General features: G+C 40.4%; 2 protein-coding genes across 3 annotated transcripts; one reads left to right on the forward strand and one right to left on the reverse strand.

The window, feature by feature from the left end:
• Positions 1 to 1,323: 1,323 nt before the first annotated feature.
• Positions 1,324 to 5,877, reverse strand: LOC103371019 (cytochrome c). Its single transcript, XM_008300224.1, has 3 exons — positions 5,764 to 5,877; positions 3,011 to 3,185; positions 1,324 to 2,425 (listed from the first exon to the last, which is right to left on the reverse strand). Exons 2-3 carry the CDS (start codon positions 3,177 to 3,179, stop codon positions 2,280 to 2,282), a joined length of 315 nt encoding a protein of 104 aa, XP_008298446.1. The 5' UTR covers positions 3,180 to 3,185; positions 5,764 to 5,877; the 3' UTR covers positions 1,324 to 2,279.
• Positions 5,878 to 10,907: 5,030 nt separating this feature from the next.
• On the forward strand, positions 10,908 to 20,548 carry rbm45 (RNA binding motif protein 45). Of its 2 annotated transcripts, none has more exons than XM_008300226.1 (11): positions 10,908 to 11,227; positions 11,922 to 12,044; positions 12,411 to 12,537; positions 12,700 to 12,858; positions 13,022 to 13,192; positions 13,931 to 14,060; positions 15,619 to 15,712; positions 15,944 to 16,101; positions 16,358 to 16,433; positions 17,643 to 17,773; positions 19,852 to 20,548. In XM_008300226.1, the coding sequence occupies exons 1-10, from the start codon at positions 10,952 to 10,954 to the stop codon at positions 17,757 to 17,759; spliced, it is 1,431 nt and encodes a 476-aa protein (XP_008298448.1). In that variant the 5' UTR covers positions 10,908 to 10,951; the 3' UTR covers positions 17,760 to 17,773; positions 19,852 to 20,548. The 2 variants fall into 2 exon arrangements, with proteins under 2 accessions (XP_008298448.1, XP_008298447.1); XM_008300225.1 differs by lacking the exon at positions 19,852 to 20,548 and adding an exon at positions 19,165 to 19,669.
• The last annotated feature ends 410 nt before the right edge of the window (positions 20,549 to 20,958 follow it).

Genomic DNA, 20,958 nt, shown 5'->3' on the forward strand with positions numbered 1-20,958 from the left:
CGTTGTGCAGCCTCTCGTTTTACCGCCAGGTTTCACTAAATCCCCGTTAATCTGCCCTCGGTGTTGCTTCACCTGCTTCAAAGTTCACAGAGAGACGACAGAAAACCCTGAATATTATCTGCATATACGACCTCGGCAGCTGGTCGCCTTAATTAAAGTCTTCATGTAATTTCCTGAGTTTCCGGCCTGCAGCTCAAACAGGGATCTGCTCTGAGGGTTTGTTTCCAGGCAGCGTCTCTGCTGTAGCTGAGCTTTGAGCCGAGCTGCTCTCCTGCAGGATTATGCAAGAGGACCGAGAGGTTTAAGTCCGGCTCAGAGCGACGTGATGAAATCTGGACGTTTGCACAAGACGGAAAAAGTCACTTTACAGGTTGGAGTCCAGCAAAAGAGCAGATCTGTCAAGAAAACGAGTCTCAAGTTCAGCTCAGTCAGAGGACAGTGAAGGTCGAAGCGTTGAGGTTATTCAGGATATTCAACGTTTTAACTTCCTGTTTCTTTACATGCTGCCAAAACTGTAAATGCATTAAAATCTGTATTCTCACAAACACAAAGTTGATCTTTTACAATGTGTAGCTGTTAAATCACACGTTCCTGTTTGTAAATCCGTTATCCTACAGATGTTTTCTGTTACTTTTACAGCTTTTAAACATATTTGACTGTTTTTTCTGGTATTTTTTTCTGCCAGGTTTTCTTTTTTAACAAAATGTTTTAATTATAACTGTATTTTGACAGATTACCAACATTTGTGGAGAAAATTCATTCATTTATTCAGTATTTTTGTGAAAACTTCTGTAATTATACAAGAACTAAATGTATGTAAAATTACAGAATAATTCTTTTTCTTAGTTGTGTAAAATTAAATGTACAATATTAAACTTGAACTTAACCATTTGAACGATTAAATAAAGACGTTAAATTAGAATACATTTGCAAATATATATTTTAACTTTGCTGAAAAAGTTTTTTAAAGTATTTAACTTTAGGCACAAAATCTTTATGAAAATGATATTTGCATTTATTTCAAAAATGCAGAAATAAATCTATAAAACTAAAAAAAAAATTACGCAAAATTCATTATTTTGCTCTCTAACTTTATCATTTGCAGATCGATCCCTCTGATTGGCCTGAAGCCACCTGTAGGATCATTAATCAGCTTTAAATCAGAGGAAATAAACGTGTTCTAAATTTGTGCTCTCACTGATGTTTTGTCATTTATATGTGAAAAAAAAAGTAAATATCTAAACACATGCATCTGTCAGAGTAAGATTACATTCAGTATTTGTATTATAAATGCCCAAAGCAGGAAAAAAAAAACTCAGTCGATTTGAGATTTCTGGACGTTTTCTTTTTATTGATCCTTCAACCATCCTGTCCTCAACCACACAAACAGCCACCACGTTATATACAGCGAGCAGCCCCCAAACACAGCTTACAGTAAATAAGTTAAACTCTTTCAGGCCTGTGAAACCAGGTAAATAACAGCGTTTTTTTTTTTCACTCCAGGTGTTTCCCTGCAAAGTGTTCCTTCATGATACAGTAGCTCCACAACATTGTTCAGGTTTTAAATGTGCCGGCTGACTTCCCGCTGCGGCGGCTTTAAAAGGCATCAGCAGAGGATCGGACCGCGACTCTCGGCTGCGAGGTGGCGGATGACAGCGCGTCGACGTTAGCAGGACTCTTTAAAAACTCGTAACAAGTCTGATGACAGGCAGGAGGTAAAAACAGGAGCTCAGAGGGGCTGCTTCTGGAGTTTCAGAACACTACAGTATGTCCAAGTTCAGTCTGTAAAATCTAAGCAGCTTTCATGTCAGGTGAAGCTCCAGAAGCTCCACCTGACATGAACGGGCTTAATATCAGCACCAGGTAACCAAACATCCCAAGATATGCCCACACAGGATCAAATGACGTAGCTGACAGCAGATCACATTTCTTTTGTTTTTGAGTTTCGACGTTGAAAACGAGGTTGATCGCGACAGCTCTGCTAGCAGACGGTACCGGACGTGTGTCGTCATGGAGAACAGAATGAGAGTGAATCTATTGAGACTCATGGTTTTAAATAACGTGATTAGTATTTGCTAGTACCGATTTACAAAGAGAGAAAAAAAAAAAGAAGAAGAAAAGTTTTATGTTTGGTCACTTGATCGAGACACTTTTCAAACCTCGGCGGTATAATTTAACCTTGTGCACAAATGGCGAAACATAAAACCACATATTTAAAATGTAGCGGCCGAAAAATGAACATTAAAATGACATTAAATATTCAGGCGTTAGCGCCCCGTTCATGACGTCGCTGACTTCAGGTATGCGATGAGGTCCTGGCGCTCGCCCTTCTTCTTGATGCCGGCGAAGATCATTTTGGTTCCAGGAATGTACTTCTTGGGGTTCTCCAGGTACTCCATCAGGGTGTCCTCGCCCCACACGATACCTGCAGACGAGAGGTCAGAGGTCAGTTCACTGCTGACGGGAACAGGTACATTTAACGGGTATTTTTAATAGTAAAGAAATAAAAAACAAAACAAGCTGCAGCCTCGTGTGTAATTTACAGATTTATGTGCGACACACTGTCAGTGATCGTCCAGGTACGAGCCAGAAACTAAAACCAGAGTCGTAGGATTTTAAACTTTCTGATGGTCCTTAAACTACACATCTCAGACTGTTGGAAAACTGAACCAAATCTAAGCCTAACAAAACAGAAGAGAGAACGACACAAACAAATAAAAATAAAAGTAGTCGTACAGAAACGCCATTTTGTTTCCCAATGTGAATGTGTTGATTTCAGGGTTCTTCTTCTTCAATTTTTGCAATAGAAACAATCAAATAAGTTTAGTTTTTTTCTCTATCTATGATGTGTTCTGTCTTCTACAGAGAGAACACATCTCTGCATTCTCTCTCCTCCTTCGTGTGGTTCTGGTTCCACAGAGCTGCAGGACTTCATGTTGATATCATGTGCAGCTCTTTGGTCAGTTCAGCTCGTTATAAATAAATGTAATGAACGCAGCAGCTCGCTGACCTTTACTCTTGTTGGCGTCCGTGTAGGAGTAGCCCTCTGCCTGGCCGGTCTTGCGTCCGAACAGCCCCCACAGGTTGGGTCCCACCTTGTGCTTGCCCCCCTCCTCGACTGTGTGGCACTGGGCACACTTCTGGACGAAAGCCTTCTTTCCTTTGCCAATGTCTCCCATAATCAGCTGCAGAAACACACAGAGGAAGAGGAAAAAAACAGTCAGAAATCCACCTGTTATACGAAATGATCATCAGGGAGTGTAAACCGAGCTGCTGTCCATCTGCTATTCATAGAAGTTCTGGCAGGAAGCTGCGTCTGAGCGCCGCCATCTTGTGAAGGTCGTTTAAGGTGACAGCTGGTTTTTATTTACTGAGTTCAGAGACGTCCAGTCTGATAGCGAGCAGAGGTGAGGAGAAGGAAACCGGCAGCAGAGCGGAACCACACTGCCGGTAGCCCGGCTAGCTTAGCCCCCGTTAGCCGCCGGTAGAGCTGCCAGGTTGGACGAGGAGCGAGGACGGGTTGAGTTAAGAGAATAAAGTCGTGGAGGCAGCATTAATGTGCTTATGTGAAGCAGTGGTAGTTAAACGTGTCCTGTCCGTGCTCTTTAATCACTCAGAGGACATTAAACCACCTGTAGCCTGCTGCTTTCTGCTCCTCTGAGCAGTAAATACAGTAGTTCCTTCTTTATAGAGAAGTAAAGGGGAAACATTTAACCGTGACACCGCTGATCCGACTAACCTAACACGACCTCTGTTAGCATCCAGAAACTTCCACAGCGGTCAAATCTGGCGCACAAACCATCCACAAAGCCAAGCCTGGTGGTGTTTGATAATGTAGAAGCTACCTGTTAGCTAACGTGGCTAAAGGCCCGCAGCAGGTTCATCTAACGGGAATCTTTCATAATAAAAACCCGCCCGGAGCTGAAGCTAGCTTCGGGTTGGTCGCTCCTGCGGCAGCAGTTAAGGGAAAACTTAAGGGAAACTTAACTCGCACTACAGGATATCTTCTGGACTTTCCCACACTTTAAAGATTTAAAACATATTTGTTAAACACTTAATACTGTCTGAAATCTAGTTTCACATGTGTTTAAAAAAAAAAAAAAAAAAGATTTCAGTTTTTTGTGCCTCTGAACCACATTAGACCCAGACCAGATCTGAAACCACCACATGTGATCTCACTGTTTGGCTGCTTTCACAAATAGAGGAAACATTTCACGAATCAGAAACTTTACAGCCTCTCTGGTGTTATCCATTCCAGGTGTAATCAGTTTCCTTACAGTGGTTTTTGACCTGGACTTGTCTGATTTATAGAAAAATAATTTTTTTTAAAAGCAGTGACATCTCTCTTTTTTGAATTTAAAATAAAGGTTTCACAAATCACAAACGGTCTTTGGCCTCTCTGGCATAATGTAGTCTGGATGTGACCATTTTAAGTCCAGCTACAAGAAAATGCCTTTTTTTCTTTTTTTTTTTTGCATTTTCACATGAGAATAAAAGTTACACAACTCAGATGCTGCATTTCATAGACTCTTCAATCTCTCTGGTATAATCTAACCTTTGACCAGCCTACACTCAGTAGTATTATATCTGGACTAAATGCAAAAATAGCAGTGAAATCTTCCCTTTTCACAAATATTGCGGCGGTTCCACAGATTAGACCCTGAATTTAAGACGCTCCGGCCTCTTACAGTCAATCTAGTTAAGATTTGACCGTCTAGATGTCATGATTTGTTCATATAAACCTGGTCTGCTGGAGGCTACCTGCACAAAAGCAGCACAGTTTTCCTAGAATAAAGGTTTCATAATTCAAAAAGTGTCTTCAGACAATATAATCCAGACTTGATCCATCTGATGGTGTTTAATCTTGACCTTGATATATGAGGCCTACATGCAAAAGCAGCTGTGAAATCTCGCTTTTTGCCTTTTTCACATATTGATATAGTTTCTTTAGCCTCTCTGGTATCATCTACTCCTGCTATGACATAATATCTATATATAGTGGAATTCAAGCTGCACCTGCTCCAAGCAAAGAAAAAAAAAATCTTCTTTAGCACTTTCACTCCTATAATAGAGGCTTCACAAATGACAAGGTCGATTTCATGCAGCATTAAGGGTTTATCCAAAGTGGTTTTGATTAATAAAAATGCAGAAAACAAACAGAAAATAGTCGCTTTAAGTTTCCCTTAACCGCTGACTCAGGAGCTCCCAATGGGAAGCTGACTTCACGCGGCTCTAACATGGCGGTCCGCCCGGAGACTTTCATCCTTCTGAGGCAGCATCAAGGACACACACACCGGCCTCCTCTGACGGGAAGAACCGACAACACACCGGCAGCTACCATCACATTCAGGCCCGTATTTATGGTTCTATCACCACACAGCTCAGTGACTTTAAGCTCCGCTCAGCCGGACCGGCCTGCTTAGCCTCCCCGGCCGTCAAGGATGCTTCAATGTCGGTGCCAGAACGCCGCAGTCAGCCCCGGTGTACCGGCCGGTGTACTTCACCGAAACCCGGACTCAGTTAAGCGCTAAACACACCTTTTAAATGAGCATTTAAACGGACATTAAAACGCCGCTTTTTCACCTGAATAACCGGTTCGGTCGCTGAACGCAAACGGAGCAGCGGAGCTATTCACCAACGGCTAACGCTAGCGCCGCCGCTCAGCATCTCCTTTCCGCTCCTCCGGTTCAGCATCGTTTCGAACAATGGCTCCGGTTCTGTCCGACACTGACCGGAGGTCGTTAAGGAGGCGGGAGGGTTTACCTGTTGGATTCAAATCAGCCCGGTTAAAGTCTCCCAGGTGCGGGTTGTCGCTGCTCCTTTCGGCCGACGAGCGGTTTGTAACGGTCGTAAAGAAGGTCACCGCACTATAGAGGCACCGGCGTTTGACGTCATCACGTATCACGTGCAGGCCGGGAGATTTCCTACGATGCTGACGTGAACTTTATGTCGGGCTGAGTCTCATTTCAATTTATACATGTGTCCTTATGTGTACCATTTCTTTGAATTTTATTTAGTGATGATTCGTTTTTCCACAACAGAAATCGCAAAACACAATGCTATTAATCACAAACAGTCCAAGTGTGAGCTAAAACGCGTTGAGTTTGCTGCTATTCTGATACAAGAGGAGACGAGGATCCACTAGAGGAAGCTCAAAGGGAGATTCGGTACGGGGCCCAGCATCTTGCCGCATTCTCCGGCTTCCATTGTGGAGCAGCAGACACCTGCTGGAGGAGCCTTATAAGGAGATCATACATCAGAATAACTGCTCTTTATTCTGATCACAGGTGTTCTGGGGATTTTCAAACATTAAGAAATTAATCCAGTCCAGACAACTTTACATATTAATCAGATAATAGCACAATTTTTAAATAATTTCAGATTATGATGAAGGTAAAGTTGGAGACACTGTGGGGAAAACTAAGGTCATGTTCTGCATTATATCACAGTGAATGCAGGAGGCCAAGCTGTGAGCCCTGGAATTCATTTACATCACGTACACAACTCTAAGCTTACGTAAAGTGTGTTTGGAAAATATATGTTTAAAAGAACATTATTTAATTTACAAAAAAGAATAAAAGTAATATAAAATAAAACAATTATAAAAATCACAAAAACAACACATAGGGAAATAAAATAAAAACAAAGGGGATGCAGGGATTTGGGGATTTTTGTGTATATGTTTTCAAGAAAACTTTTAAATTACTCATGTTTATCCCTGTAATTATTAACACACTACAGTCTTATAGTCTAATATTTGTACAATATTATAACATATACATACCATAAAGTCCTTCATTTTAAAATGCTCATGTAAATCCATGTCATAAATAACACTGTGGGTCTTAAGCTTAATATTTAAACGTGTTAAGTTTATATTTAACACCAACATTTCCTACAATTAAAACTAATTAACCAAGATGCAACTGCGTCATATTGTTTTAGAGGGCTTTAATGCATAATTAGAATTAAACATAAACAGATTTGGGGCCTTTTTGTTTTATCATTCTTGATTTTGTTAAAAAAATAAAAGTTTGATCCATAGCCTCAGACACCCGATGACTAGAAATCAGGAAAAACGTCCATATTTTGCCACAGAGAATATTTAATTTGCCAGTTATTTTCCAATTCTTAAAGTTTTATAAATAATATTTTATTATCAGCGTATTTTGGACTCCGTTTAATGAAAACGTATCTGCATTTAAATGTGCGCTTTCTATTCTACATGTGGTTAAATAAGCTTTGATATAAATTAAATCGTTCATATTTCATCAAAGCTGTTATTAACATTTCAAAAGCAAGAAAGAATCAACGATTTAATGAGTCTGTATTACACAAGAATGACTTTTACATCTATTGTCCACTTAAAAGATTGCAGTTTAGTACGGTGTATTAAAATAAATAAAAAACGTACACAACTACAACATGAAAACATGAAATATCAACATGTTATAAGAGGAAAAAAATGGAATTTAATAAACAGAAATCAGGTCTGAGCTGGTGGTTTGGAGCTGAACTTGAAGGTGACCTCAGGTGACCTCAGTGTACTTGATCAGATTAAACCCACATGTGAAATAAATAAATTCACATTCAAATTCACGGATGTTAAATTTATATGAGATTTACAAAGAAAGACTGAAACGCAGAGTTAATATCAGCCAGTAAACCCGATGTGATCCAATATGATCTGAAGGTTTGTCCTCAGACGGGTCAGTCAGCGGGTTAAAAATAACACACACACACACACACACACACGCACACACACACAGAGGACATAAGCACTATGAACATCTATTGTGTTCATCAAATAACTTAATACAAACTTCAATAACCTGAACTCAACCTGTTTTTTTTTTCTGTCTTTAGAACGACAGCCGGTGTTCTGAGTGAATGAAGGTTCCCAGCAGGTTGTTCTCAGCAGCTCAGAGAACCAAACACATTGTGTTCTGTCTCCTCGTGTGATCCCACAATAACCGCATGGAGCTGAGGTCAGGGTCAGAAGAGAACATATGTGTTCAAAAGCCGTTCGAGGTCTCAGTCAGTGATCTTTAATGTGAATTTTATATCCACATTTCATCTAAAATACCTTTTATTAACATTTGTAAAGCAAGAAAAGACAATAAATAAGTCTATTGCACACAGTATCCCATCGATTATTTACTTAAAGCTGAATAGTTTAGTGGCAGAACGACCATGCAATAATACATTTATTAAGAATCAAGTTTTAAGGGCAATAAATGGAATTTAATGATAAAAAGCAGGTCTGAGCTGCTGCTAAGTAGTAATGAATTAAAATTCTATACCTAAAGTGTCTGTATAGGATTAAGAAATAAGATAAAACAAACTTTATTGATCCCTCACCAGGGAAATTTAAAAGACATTAAATAACATTAATAAACAAACAGCAGGTCGGAGCTGTTGTTGAAGGTGACCTCTGGTGACCTCAGTGTCCTTCAACCAAAACAGTTTTTATTAATATGTTTGCAAAACTCACATTATCACTCACATATGTTATCAGTTTATTAGATTCACACATAAAGTCTGAAAACGGCAGAATTCATATTATATTAGTGTCACAACCTCCATGAAGCTGATCATCTCCTGGTTTGTCCTCAACATTCACTCACACACAAAGTGAGCTGGACGCTTTCAAAATAAAACACCCTGAATGCTTATTATTAATCAAATTACTTTAATGCCGTCTCTGGTTGTTGATTAAACCCATTAGTTACCATTAAACCTCATTTCTGTGTATCAGAGTGACACACAGAGAAGTTTTTTTTTTCATGAAAATAATCCCTTCTTCTCATAAAACGTCAACTAGAGCCGAAATGATTCATCTGTTCGTTGTCACCGACTATTCTGATTATTGATTAATCAATTTGAGTAATTAAAGTCTAAATTTTGTGATTGCAGCTTCCTGAATGTGAATATTTTCAGATTTCTTTCCCCACTAAATAATCAAGAAACTCATTAAGCAACACATTTAAACCACTCGACTGATGAACAGCTTCTACATGTACCAGATCATAAAAAGACATCTTTATTCAAATCATTTTAATCTTTAGGATTATTTGTCCCACTTGAGTAAACTTTGTTAAATCTTAATCATGTTTAATTGAAGGTGATTTAGCATCAACAGACTTATAGATTCAATTAATGCATGTTTGACCTCCAGTCGTTGAATGATTGGAGCCTCAGCATAAAAATCTTTAGACTTTAATCTGATATTTGCACCATTTTTAACCTTTTCAGTGTAAAATGACGATAAAATGTGAGTTTTTCCATGAAAATAATTCCTTTACACCTTAAAACATACACGATTTAACTCAACTAGAGCTGCAATGATGAATTAGTTAGTTATCAGCTGTTAACTGTTGTGATTATCAATAATCCTTTTGAGTACTTTTAAAATAAAAACAGTCTAAATTCATATTTGTTTATTGTTGGAAAGTACAAATCTGACTTTAAAATCAATCTGAGTTTGCATTCAAGTGTTTTTTTTGCCTTTTATTGCAATGTTTGTTTTTATTGCTTTTCTTATTTTAGAAGATTTTATTTATTCTAAATTTATTCTAGAGGTTTTGTCCTGTCTGTAAATGTTCTGTGTTACAGTTTGATCTTTGTTTCTGACGTGTTTTTAATGTTAAATCGCATAAAATATAAAGGAAGTGTCTTTAAATGACCTCGTCCCAGAGACACACAGAGGCTGTAAATCAAATCAAACTGTTAAAACGAGGCAACTTACAAACTTCCGCAAACTGAAGTGAGACTAATATCTGCCGTGAGCAGCTTCTGTCTCTAGAACAGCACTTTTGGATTCACAGGTTCTCAGCAGGTCCATCTAAGCAGAACCAGACACTTTATGTTCTGTCTCCTGATGTAATCCAGCGCTGTCTGTGTGATGCTGAGGTCAGAAGTTATAAAAGCTCCGGCAGCATCCTTTTGTAACGTCCAGGGCTCAGCTGATCCTCCAGAGCAGCAGAAGGCAGCAAACTGGCTCCACCGGCAGCTGGTGCCTTCATGACTGTAGGAAATGTCACGATTAGCTCACGATGAACTAAAACTGGAGGATTCTTTAGTAGATTTTTATCAACCAACACTTTATACTTTGATTAGTTTATTCTATTTTACTTTGTTTTGTTGTAACTGTACTGCAATAATCCAACATGTAGACGAGACACAATCTGTTCGGTTCACATCACGATGAAGGAACAACGACATTAAGAGTATTACAATGGAACTGTTTTTAAAAATTATATAAAATATTTTTCTGGCATGAAATTATGGAGCTGTTTTGAACAATATTGGGAGAAATTAAAGCAAGTTTTTGTGACAGATTTGATTAATTTAAGCAAATATGAAGATTTATTTATTATCTAATGCTTTTTCTTATGTTTGCAGGTTTGATATAATAATAGTAATAGAAAAAACACACCTAAACTCCACGCAGCAGTTCTTTGAATAACCTTTCTGAGGGTTTCCTCAATTCAGAACTCAAAAGGATCCTCCTGGTTTTGGTGAGCACCAAAAAAAGGTTCCTGTTTTTGTTTTATTTTTATTGTTTTACATATTTTATTTTTGTCCTTTGCATAACTTCTGATGTAGAAATAAACTGGCTTTTTTACACTGTCTTCCTAGTGCCCCATTTAATTTTAACTAATACTTTTGTTATTATAAATATTATTAATTTATTTATTACGATACTTCTCATTTATTATAAGGCTTTGTTATTAGTATTTATGTATCAAAGAATATTTTTGAAATTCTCTGCTGAATTTAGAATTTTTGTACTGACCAGTTATGAGACTTGGATGCTTTCTAGGGCAATAAATAAATAAATTAGTCCTAAACGTTCCTCTGACTGACCCACAGCTCCCGTTGTTTCCGGATTGTCGAAGTTCCGAGCGGCTCCTGAAGGCCGCAGCAGACGGTTCGGCCGCAGCAGAACATGGAGGAGTTTCCATCCAAACAAGCCACCGAGAACCTCGACGACCCGCCAAACAGCCGCCTGTTCGTGGTCACCAGCCGCTCCATCACCGAGGATGAGCTGCGGGAGAGCTTCTCCGGGTTCGGGGACATTCAGGGGGTCTGGGTCGTCAAAGACAAGCAGACCAAGGAGTCCAAAGGAATCTCGTACGTCAAGTTCTCCAAGTCGTCTCAGGCCTGTCTGGCCATGGAGGAGATGCACGGAAAGGTTCTGGTGGAGGGGACGAAGCCCATCAAGGTACCGGCAGGGAAGACCGAGGGGGAACCGGGTTAACGTACCGAGGCTCTTGCTTTATCAAGTTTCAGGGTAAACGGAACCAGAGGACCGTCAGCTAGCCTGTTAGCATTAGAACAACAGTTAGCAGTAGCATCGCAGCTAACGTTAGCATCACATTTAAAGTAAGTAACACATATAGCATTAGCATCACAGCTAACGTTAGTAACACAGTTAGCATTAGCATACTGTGATTGGTGGCGACACAACAGAGAGAAGCTAAAGGTTCAGCTTTTAAACTGCTAAAAACTTGATCTGTGGGAGAAATTATCCACATGAATTTAGTATTTTAAATAAAGATAAGATCATATTTACTACTTTTATCCATTTTACCTGCTCTGTTACATCCAATCCAGGTGGTTTTACCTGTTGAAAGAACCAGTTCAACTCGTTTAATCCAGTAAATGTACATTCTGTGATTGCAGCTGCTTCAGTGAGACACTTGAGAGACCACTGGTGGACATTTGGTCTATAAAACGTTTCCACGACGACTCGGTTTATCCAGGAAGTAACTGTCAGATTAATTAACGCTGAAAGTTATCATTGCAGACCAACTGCAAAACGCTTTATGTTGGAGATGCAGCTGAGCTGACAGCTAGCTCTGTAAACTGGAGGTATGTTTTAAAGCCTTCTTTATGCTGATTTTCTCTGTTCGCAGGTGTTCATCGCTCAGTCACGCTCGTCTACGAGACACCGAGACGTCGAGGATGAAGAACTGACCAGAATCTTCGTCATGATCCCCAAAACCTTCTCAGAGGAGGATCTCAAAAACACGTTCAAGGTAAACACACCTACTTCCTTACTTTATGTTTTGTCCTGTTCCATCTCCATGCTCAGCTTTTATGTCAAATAAACCTAAAAATACGATAAAATATACAAAAGTTGATGGAATTGTCTGAATACTTCCCTTAATGTTATTAATTTATGTGAATATGACATAAATAATAGATCGTATTTATAAATGTAAACTGGTTGACTTTGTGATGCATGTAAACCGTCTGAGCTTTAATTTTAGGCTCTTTAATTATTCTATATTGCCTTTAACAGCTATTTTTTTCCATTTTTCCCCCTTTTCAATGCCAAACTAACCCCTCCACAATGAATATAAATCTCTTAATCCCTGCCTGTCTCCTGTTATCTCTTTCAGGAATATGGAGATATTGAATATTGTGTCATCATCAAAAATAAGTTCACGGGAGAAAGTAAAGGACTCGGCTACGTGAGGTACTACAAACCCTCCCAAGCTGCAAACGCAATAGAAAACTGCGACAAAAGTAAGTTTCAGACTCTTTCACTGGTTTAGCTCTTGTGGTTGAAGCAGCAGAATGGAAACCCAAACAGTTAAACCACCCAGTAAACAGAATATTTGGTGTGTTTTCTTCATGTTGTTAACGTTTTATGAGCAGCTGGTTAGTGATGATGTTGGTGGTTCTTAGCCTACAGGGCGATTCTGGCCGAACCTCGAACCAAAGCTACAGTCACAGAAGATTACAGCGGTGGAGGAGGAGGTGGAGGAAGAGGAGGAGGAGGAGGAGGAGGAGGTGGAGATTATCTCATTGGAGGCGACAACATGAACCAGTACTCCTTCCCAATGGGTGAGCCTTCGTCTAACATCCTGATTCAGACTTAAAGGTCCCATATTGTGGCGTACAGGGCAGGAAAACACCTGATTAAAACTCGCAGCTTCTCTTCTTTAACGAACACATTCAGGAGTTGTCTCTGACCTCGGCGCTCCTCCTCTCTTTGCTCTTGTTCCAGCCGACCCCGGTAACTACCAGGTGATGGATTACCGCTCCGGCGACTTCACGCGATGCCTGATGATATCGACTCGCGCCGCTCTGACCCAGGAGCAGATCTTCGCTCTGTTCGACCTGATTCCCGGGATGGAGTACTGCGAGCTGCAGAGAGACGCCTACGGGATGAGCAAAGGTCGGCTTCAGACACTAACTGTGGGCTCTGTAGCGCCTTGTGGTGAATTTAGAGGAGAAGGATGCTGTCGGATACAGTCTGAAAAGCATTTTATCACAGATGTGTTCGAGTTTAAATGTAGGAGAAAATTCTAGATGATGTTTTTAAGGAAGGTGACTGAGAGTTGATAATTAGATGAATGATCTAATGACCAGGAACCTGTATGAGGAAGCAGGATTTGCGGGTTTAACCCTCTGAATCAGATCATTTTTCCTGCCTGTGGCTCATGTTTCTCTGCAACATAAAGTCCTCTGTGGACCCAGAACATCATGAAGAAGGAGAGAGGACTCAGAAAAAGTCTTTTGCACTGTACAACACAGTTATAGCCATAAATCATAAGAAAACAATTGAGTTTCTTTGATCATTTATTTTACAAAAAATGGAAAAACTTCTGACAATTTTCTACAAGGCCACAGGAAGAACGTGGGGCCTCTAGATTCTATAGATAATTATTATTTTTATTTTTACTTCTATGCTTGTCTCTGCTGAGTTAAGACACAGATATTTAATTGGTTAATAACAGATCAACAAATTCTAAATCTGACAGACAAAAACCAAAAGGTGTTTAAGATGTGAAACTACTCTGATTACCTGCAGTTTGTCATCATGTAGTCCGTTAACATTCATGTGGATGAACCTGAAGTCAGAGTTTTCCACTCTGACAAACTTTCCCGTTCGTTGTGCGTCTTGTGCCTCCAGGTCACGCTTTGATTCGCTACAGTAATCTGGGATCAGCAGTTTACGCCAAGGAGAAGCTCAACGGCTTCGAGTATCCACCTGGAAACAGACTGGCAGTAAATTTCGTGGACGACGGAGAAGATCGCAGCAGGTAACGGCGAGCGCTCGCTCTGCGCCTGCAGAGGGGTCAGAGATTAATGGACTCGGAGAGGAAATGCCCTTTAAAGTTAATACATCCAGTAATTAAAAAAGTGGGACCAAAATGCCAGCGGTCGTTAAACGTGACCTTGTCTTCACGTCCTCTTGGCCACGTTTTATTTGTTGTTAAATATTCATGGGTGGACGTCGGCGCCCGTGGGCCTCAGAAACGTGTCGTACACATAGTGGTGTACAGTGAAAAACAAAATCTGGGCTTTAAAACAGTTTCAGTGGCTCACTTTTAATAAACCAGGACGGAGGATGGAGTCAGGAAGCTGCTCTGACACTGTGACGCTCTGCTGACATGAACCTGGGTTTCAGCTGCTTTCTAGGAGCTTTTATTTATTTCTGTTTGTTGCTTCATGAACAGGGACAGAACGCATTTATCCATAGTCCCTGAACAGATGTTACAGAGTCGCACTGAAATCAGAATATAAGACTGAAATCATTTTCTGAATTAATTTATATGTATGCAGAGCAACAATGATAAAAAAAAAAAAAACTGATTAATGTTAATCAGAGCACTACTCAGATCCTCCTTATACAGCATGGAAAACAATAAAATTAAACACATTCATCATCCAGAACCCACCAGCAGGTTTCAAGGCCTGGTTTATGTTTGAAGAAATTATCATCTATCAGCCAGAAACATACAAAAAACCTCCAGGTTTCTACTTTACAGAAAGAACTAATCATGTGTGTCGTGTAGGTTTGTTAGAAAATTCCTCAAATGTGAAAATATGTTTAATGAAAAAATGTAAATTGTGATGTTTAATCAAAAGTAACATAAAAAAACAAACCATATACACCATAAACTGCACAAAAAAACCCCCCAAAAAATCTACTGTCTTTGCACAATATGGAAGCAAACCAAAAAATGTAAATCGTTGAATAATACAAATAAATAACGTCTTCCCTCTCCAGTGTCGGTAACACCTGACGAATGATTTTCATGTTGATTCCAGGTCTGTTCACGTTTGTAAAAGTAAATAATCGAAGAAACTCAACTTAAATTTTTCTGTATTTATGATTTATGGCGTCGTAATCCTGAGTCCTGCTGACAGAAGACGTCTCTGAGTTCTCTCTCCGTCATCATGTTCTGGTTCCACAGAGCTGCAGGACTTCATGTTGCAAAGAAACATGAAAAAAAACAACATGGAAAAATGTGACAGAAACTAACCCAAGAACTGGTTGTAGTTCAGAGAGTTACTTGACTTAATCGTGATTAGACACTAACTTTAACACACAAAGTAAAAGCACAGACATGAAGGCGTATAAAAGACATTAAACTGTTTAAAAGTCCCTTTAAAGGTGATAATTGACAATTAAATTAATCTCAGGGGCACATAATAATAATATAGTCGCTTCCTCACGTTCTTTTTTACACACAAATATCACGTGTTTTCACCAAAAACTACATCTTATCCTCAAAAGTATGTCTGTAATTGAATAATTTCATTTCTTCACGTCTGTATAGAAGTCGGTCATTTGCTGTTTGTTTCCGTCTGCAGCCCTGTCGGTCGGATGGCCATGCAGTTTGTTGCAGCTCAGATGATGTCTGCGGTGTGGAACGGACCTTCCACCAGCCAAGTGATGAAACCTCCTGTGAGTTCCTGAAGTCAGCGCCTGATTTACAACCGTTGTGTCGTTCAGCAGTCCAGTTTTTAGGGATTAGAAAAACCTGCAGTTTTTGCCTATTTCAGCCAAAAATCTGTCAAATTTATGATAAATGTGACCCATCAAACCCAGGAACTGATGTTATCGAGGCTGTTCAACATCTGGCTTTGTGTAAATGACAGTATCTAACCGATGAGCTTCTGTGTTTGTGTCTCCCAGAACTTCCCTGCCGTCTCCCAGATGTCTCGGATTCAGACCGACGTCAGTCTGCCGCCGCTGAAGAAGCTCGCTCCGCCCGACAGCAAGGCCAAGGAGCGCTTGTTTGTGGTGTTCAGTCCGTCGCCGCTGCCGCCGGACGTGTTGGAGGACGTGTTCTGGTAAACATCACTTTGCTCAGTCATTACTCTGTCAGAAAGGGCCGACGAGTTAAACGCTCGCCGTCGCCGAACGGTGAGAATGACGGCCCATTAGCCGGCAGGTCAGAGGTTTCCATCGATCTGACTCCGAGCTCAGTCGCAGCAAATTGCTCAGGATGGAGCTAAGTGCTTAAACGATGCGTAATGCTGCCATTAAAGTGAAGCTCCAGACAGTCGGCATGAACAAATATCGCTGCTTCTCCGTCTGTCTCTGCAGCCGCTACGGTTCCCTCATCGAGGTCCATTTGGTTCCAGGAAGGAAAGTCGGATACATGAAGTACGCAGACAAACAGGTGAGACGACGGCAAACTCCTGAACGATGAAGTAGTGAAGACTGAGATAAGATCAGATTGAGCTCATGTCTACGAGGGTTGATCAAGAAGTTCCCAGTCTGGGCCTGTAAAAATTAAATAGAAAGTTTCTCGCCATCACCGTCTAACTTTTCTCTTGGTGCAGCGTCGCTCTGCTCCCAGAGTCCAGTTAGACATGGTCTATGAAGAGCTGAACCTTTAGCTTCATGTTGGGGAAGAGGAAGACGTCACGAGGAGACAAACTTAGTGCGAGTAAACAGCGACAGTTGTGTAGCTGTGGTGAGAAAACATTTAGCCAATCACAACGCTGTGTCCTTCAGCACATCCCAGCTGAACTCTGCCTTTAGTCTGGAGGTTTGACTGGTTTTAAAGGCTGCTCTGTGCTGCTGGATGTTGATAGAAGGACGTTGCACAAACTGCTCAGAATAAACAGATCTGATGAAGTAAAGCTGGACAATGACAGGTTTAGTTTATTTCATGTTCAGCTTTAAACTGCACATGAGAGTTTTTGATCTTATTCTATTTTATTCAGATGTCTTTATTCTAGTGTATACCTTTTTAAGTTGGGTTTTTATGATGTGCAAACTGCTGCTGCGATTCTGTTCCTTCTGGGGTTTAGTGAAGAACTAATTAACTCATGATGCACAACTACATTCAGTTCAGTTTTATTTATATGTATTCACAACATGTCATCTCAGTAATGTGCAGACCTTACGAATTTTGAACCAGGAACAATCTAAAGTTGTCTTTGGATTCCCGATGAGCAAGCGGTCACTAACGATGGGAAAGAACCAAAAAAAAAAAAAAAACCTCAGCCAGGACCAGGCTCAGGGAAGCCTTTACATAAAGAAAACCGTGAGCGTGTTGTCCAGATTTGTAAACAACAGCTCTTGTACTGTTAACGGCTGTTTCCTCTGTGGACGGTAGCTGCAGACCCTCCTCTGGTCTCCATGACGATCCTCCACATGAACATCCAGCTGCTGACAGACACACAGTCTGACATTTGTTCTCGGTGGAGAAATCACAAACGATCACAAAAACATGTGACACAGGTTCAGGTGTTGATGAAATAACGTCACACAGCATCCTGACTCCAGCACCACAGACAGTCTTGTTGAAACCCACACGCAGGCTGTTATGAGTTTAAAACTGCATTACATCGAGTTCTCACTCTGCCTGTTCCCGTCTCAGTGTGCCGATGACGCCATGGCGGCGCTCCACGGCCGCGTTGTCAACGGGGTGAAGATGAAGGTGATGCTGGCGGATCCTCCCAGAGAGGAGTCGCACAAACGCCCTCGGACCTACTAGGACCGAGCCGAGCGGTAAGTTCCTCCTGCTCTGCTGCAGGAACACCAGTATGACACCTGGGCAGCTGGTACACGTCTGTATTATGACAACAATGCTGTATGTGCACTGTAAACCTATTCTGTCTCAGGTTTGTGCCACACACACACACACACATTATTCACATTCTTGCTCAGGAATGCACAAACACATTTCTGTTGCCTCTGAACTCAAAAACCTGCCAGAGAAGTTGAAAGTCATGTTATCTTTAAAAAGAAAAAATAACTGCCAAACTAGAAGGAATCATCAGATCTTCATCTTTAATGTGCCATATTGCAGGAAAATGAACCAAATCTGAACTTATCATCGTGACATTTAGTCAAAGTCACTTAATTCTGCATGTTTCATTTAAATATTTACCATAAATTAACAATGCTGGCCAGATTCTTTCAAATAAGTCTGTAAGGTTGTAAACTGAGGGACTTTTCAGCTGAACTATAGGCAGCGTTTACACAGAGGAGACGAGTAGAGAAACTAATTAAAGATGGAAATAGTGAAATAAGATGTGGAGTCACGTTTTAGACAAACAGCATTCTACATGTCGATTCCAGGATTTTTTAAACTTCTGTAAAATAAATAATGAAAGAAATTTTTGTTAGATTTTTAATTGTTTTTTTTTTAAATATATATATATTTTTTGCCTTTATTTTAGAGCAGTAGAGATAGACAGGAAAGGAGAGACCTTCAGCAAAGGGTCGTGAGCGGGAGTTGAACCCACGACCGCTGCATCAGGGAACTGTAGCCCCTGTTCATGGGTCACCCGCTCAACTAGGTGAGCGATAGAGGCACCCAGTTTTTATTTTTTTAAACTGATGAGTGGTGTTTTAAGTGTCAAACTGCACAGAGGATCTATTAGAGGTCCCTCTGATTAGATGTTACTGTTTTAAAACAGTGACTCTACATACCACACAGACATTTCTACTTAAGATTACTATTTAGTTTTAAGTCCCTGAATTTTTGTAGCTGTTGGTTGCAGCTGAAACACTCACGTCTTTATGGTCACACCACGGAGTGAAGAATTATTAATTTTTTACAGAATCTGGTTTTTGGAAACACTTTAATTTTGGTGAAATCTTAAACGAAACATGAATTAAAAAGTGATTTTTATGACACGTTTAAGCTCAGGTTTGGCTGACAGATCTCTTCGCTGATGGGTAGTTCATGTGCTTTTGGGAAGTTGGAAATCAGACACTTCTGGCTGCTTTATGAAGACAACATGTCTTTTCAACGGCCCGGTGGGGTTTCGGGGCTCAGAATTCACTAGAACATGTTAGATTTCCTTCACCTGCAGCCCGACATGATGTCAACACGTTTCTGCTCACAGTTTTCTCTCTTCCTGTCAATAACGCTGCAGCTTCTTGTCCCCTAGGCGACTGTTGTCATGACACAATGACACCTGACCTGACAGACCGACCGACATCAAGACCTGCACGACCTCTGACACGACCTTTGACACCTGTCTGACCCGACTGCTGCTCCGTGACTCACTGTAGAACCAGAGCGGCGCTCACTCGTGGAGTCTTAACCGTAAAGCGTCTGTGAACAGCGACGTGTCAGTGTTTGTCGTCCGCTCGCTGCCGTGCTTTTATTCCTTTTAAGTGCTTAGTTTCCACGTTGAGTGTTCGAGGAAGACTTGATTTAAAGTTTGATGAGTCACACTGTGGTTTAGGTGGACGGCAGCGTTTTATTTCTGAAAAGCGCAGCTGCTGATGAGCTGAAAACAGGATGTGTAAAGCTGCATCAGGACACTTTTCTACTCTTATTTCTTCTATGGAATGCCCTGTAACCCAACATAGAGCCCAGAGAAAGAGGTGTTTACTAGACTGTGAACCTTTTTTTTTTTTGACTCAATAAATCAATACTTGAACATCCTATCCAGCATCTTGACTCTCATTGTACTGCTCTTTTGTTTGAATAAAAGTAGCATTAAGGTTTTCTGTTACTCCAGCTGATGTGTGAAATCATGACTAATGGTGTCTTTATTGTGTCTTAAAAAGGTGTCAAATAAAATCTGTGAGGATATAAAGATGCTGAACCACTCTTTAACCCTCCACAGATGTCCAGATGTCTAGATGTCCAGAGTTTCATTTATGTCTACGTAGAAAGTGAGGAACCAAGTCATCCAGCTCTGTGTAGCTCCGCCCCTTCACTGCTTCCAGGTGAACCAATCAGAACGAGCAGCTGCATCTCAGTCCAACAGGTTTATTTACTTTCTCCAGCTGCTTCTGCTAAACTCTAAAATGTCTGAAACTCGAGGAAAACTTGCCAAATGTTCTGCTGTAAGAGTGAACACAAGAGTCCTCGTGAACTCAAACTTGGCGAAAATGACCCAAAGAATTTACCAAAATGACTCAAAACTAGTCCAAAACTGATCAAAGTAAGTTCAAAATTACTCCAAATTTGCCCAGAAGACTCAAAACACATTGAAAATGAATCAAAATATGTTCAAAATAACTTTGAAACTTGAATTTGAAAACTCTGAACTATCTGAGCCATGAGCAAAACTCCCCAAATATTCTGCTGTTGGTGGCAAGAGTGAACACGAGAGTCTTCATGCACTCAAACTCGGAGAAAATGACCTGAAAAGTTGTACAAAGTGCCTAAAAAGTCGTTCAAAATGACTCCAAACCTGTTCAAAATGAATTAAAATAAGGTTAATGTGAATCAACATTAATCCAGACTGACTCAAAAAAACCGCAAAGTTCAGAGTGAACACAAGAGTCTTGATGCACTGCCAGCATCTGAGGAACTGAACACCCAGTGGATTATTATTGATGCTATTGTCCCCACAACAATAGGAGAATCCTTGGCGTTAGCATGTTGAGTGCAGCTAATGTGGCTAACGTTAGCTTTGATGCTCAGAATTCTGTGGAAGCTTTAATGTAAACCAGTGAACCAGGACTGGGTGGGTTACTGTGTTTTCATGTCTCCATCTGGTAGCTTCTCTCCTGCTCTCTGTGCTCATTAAGCTGCATTTTAATATCAGCTGGACTCACAGTAAAGCTGCTCTCATCTACAGATGTTTCTGTTTCTGTTGTCAGACGGCAGAACAAGGATCAAACAGAGACTGAAACTCATTCAGATGTTAACCAGCAGCAGCTTCATTTAAAATACTGATTTTATAACGTCGTCTGACACCAAACACAGGAGTTAAAGCGAGATG

The sequence above is a fragment of the Stegastes partitus genome, unplaced genomic scaffold, assembly GCF_000690725.1.
Source record: "Stegastes partitus isolate 25-593 unplaced genomic scaffold, Stegastes_partitus-1.0.2 Scaffold1512, whole genome shotgun sequence".
In the NCBI taxonomy this organism is placed as follows: Eukaryota; Metazoa; Chordata; class Actinopteri; family Pomacentridae; genus Stegastes; species Stegastes partitus.

Coding starts and splice junctions, on each gene's coding strand:
- rbm45 (XM_008300226.1), top strand. CDS start 10,952: ATGGAGGAGTTTCCATCCAAACAAGCCACCGAGAACCTCGACGACCCG. Junction 13,193..13,930: donor CGCCTACGGGATGAGCAAAG/GTCGGCTTCAGA, acceptor TTGTGCCTCCAG/GTCACGCTTTGATTCGCTAC. Junction 16,434..17,642: donor TGAAGTACGCAGACAAACAG/GTGAGACGACGG, acceptor TTCCCGTCTCAG/TGTGCCGATGACGCCATGGC.
- LOC103371019 (XM_008300224.1), bottom strand. CDS start 3,179: ATGGGAGACATTGGCAAAGGAAAGAAGGCTTTCGTCCAGAAGTGTGCC. Junction 2,426..3,010: donor GGACGCCAACAAGAGTAAAG/GTCAGCGAGCTG, acceptor TCTCGTCTGCAG/GTATCGTGTGGGGCGAGGAC.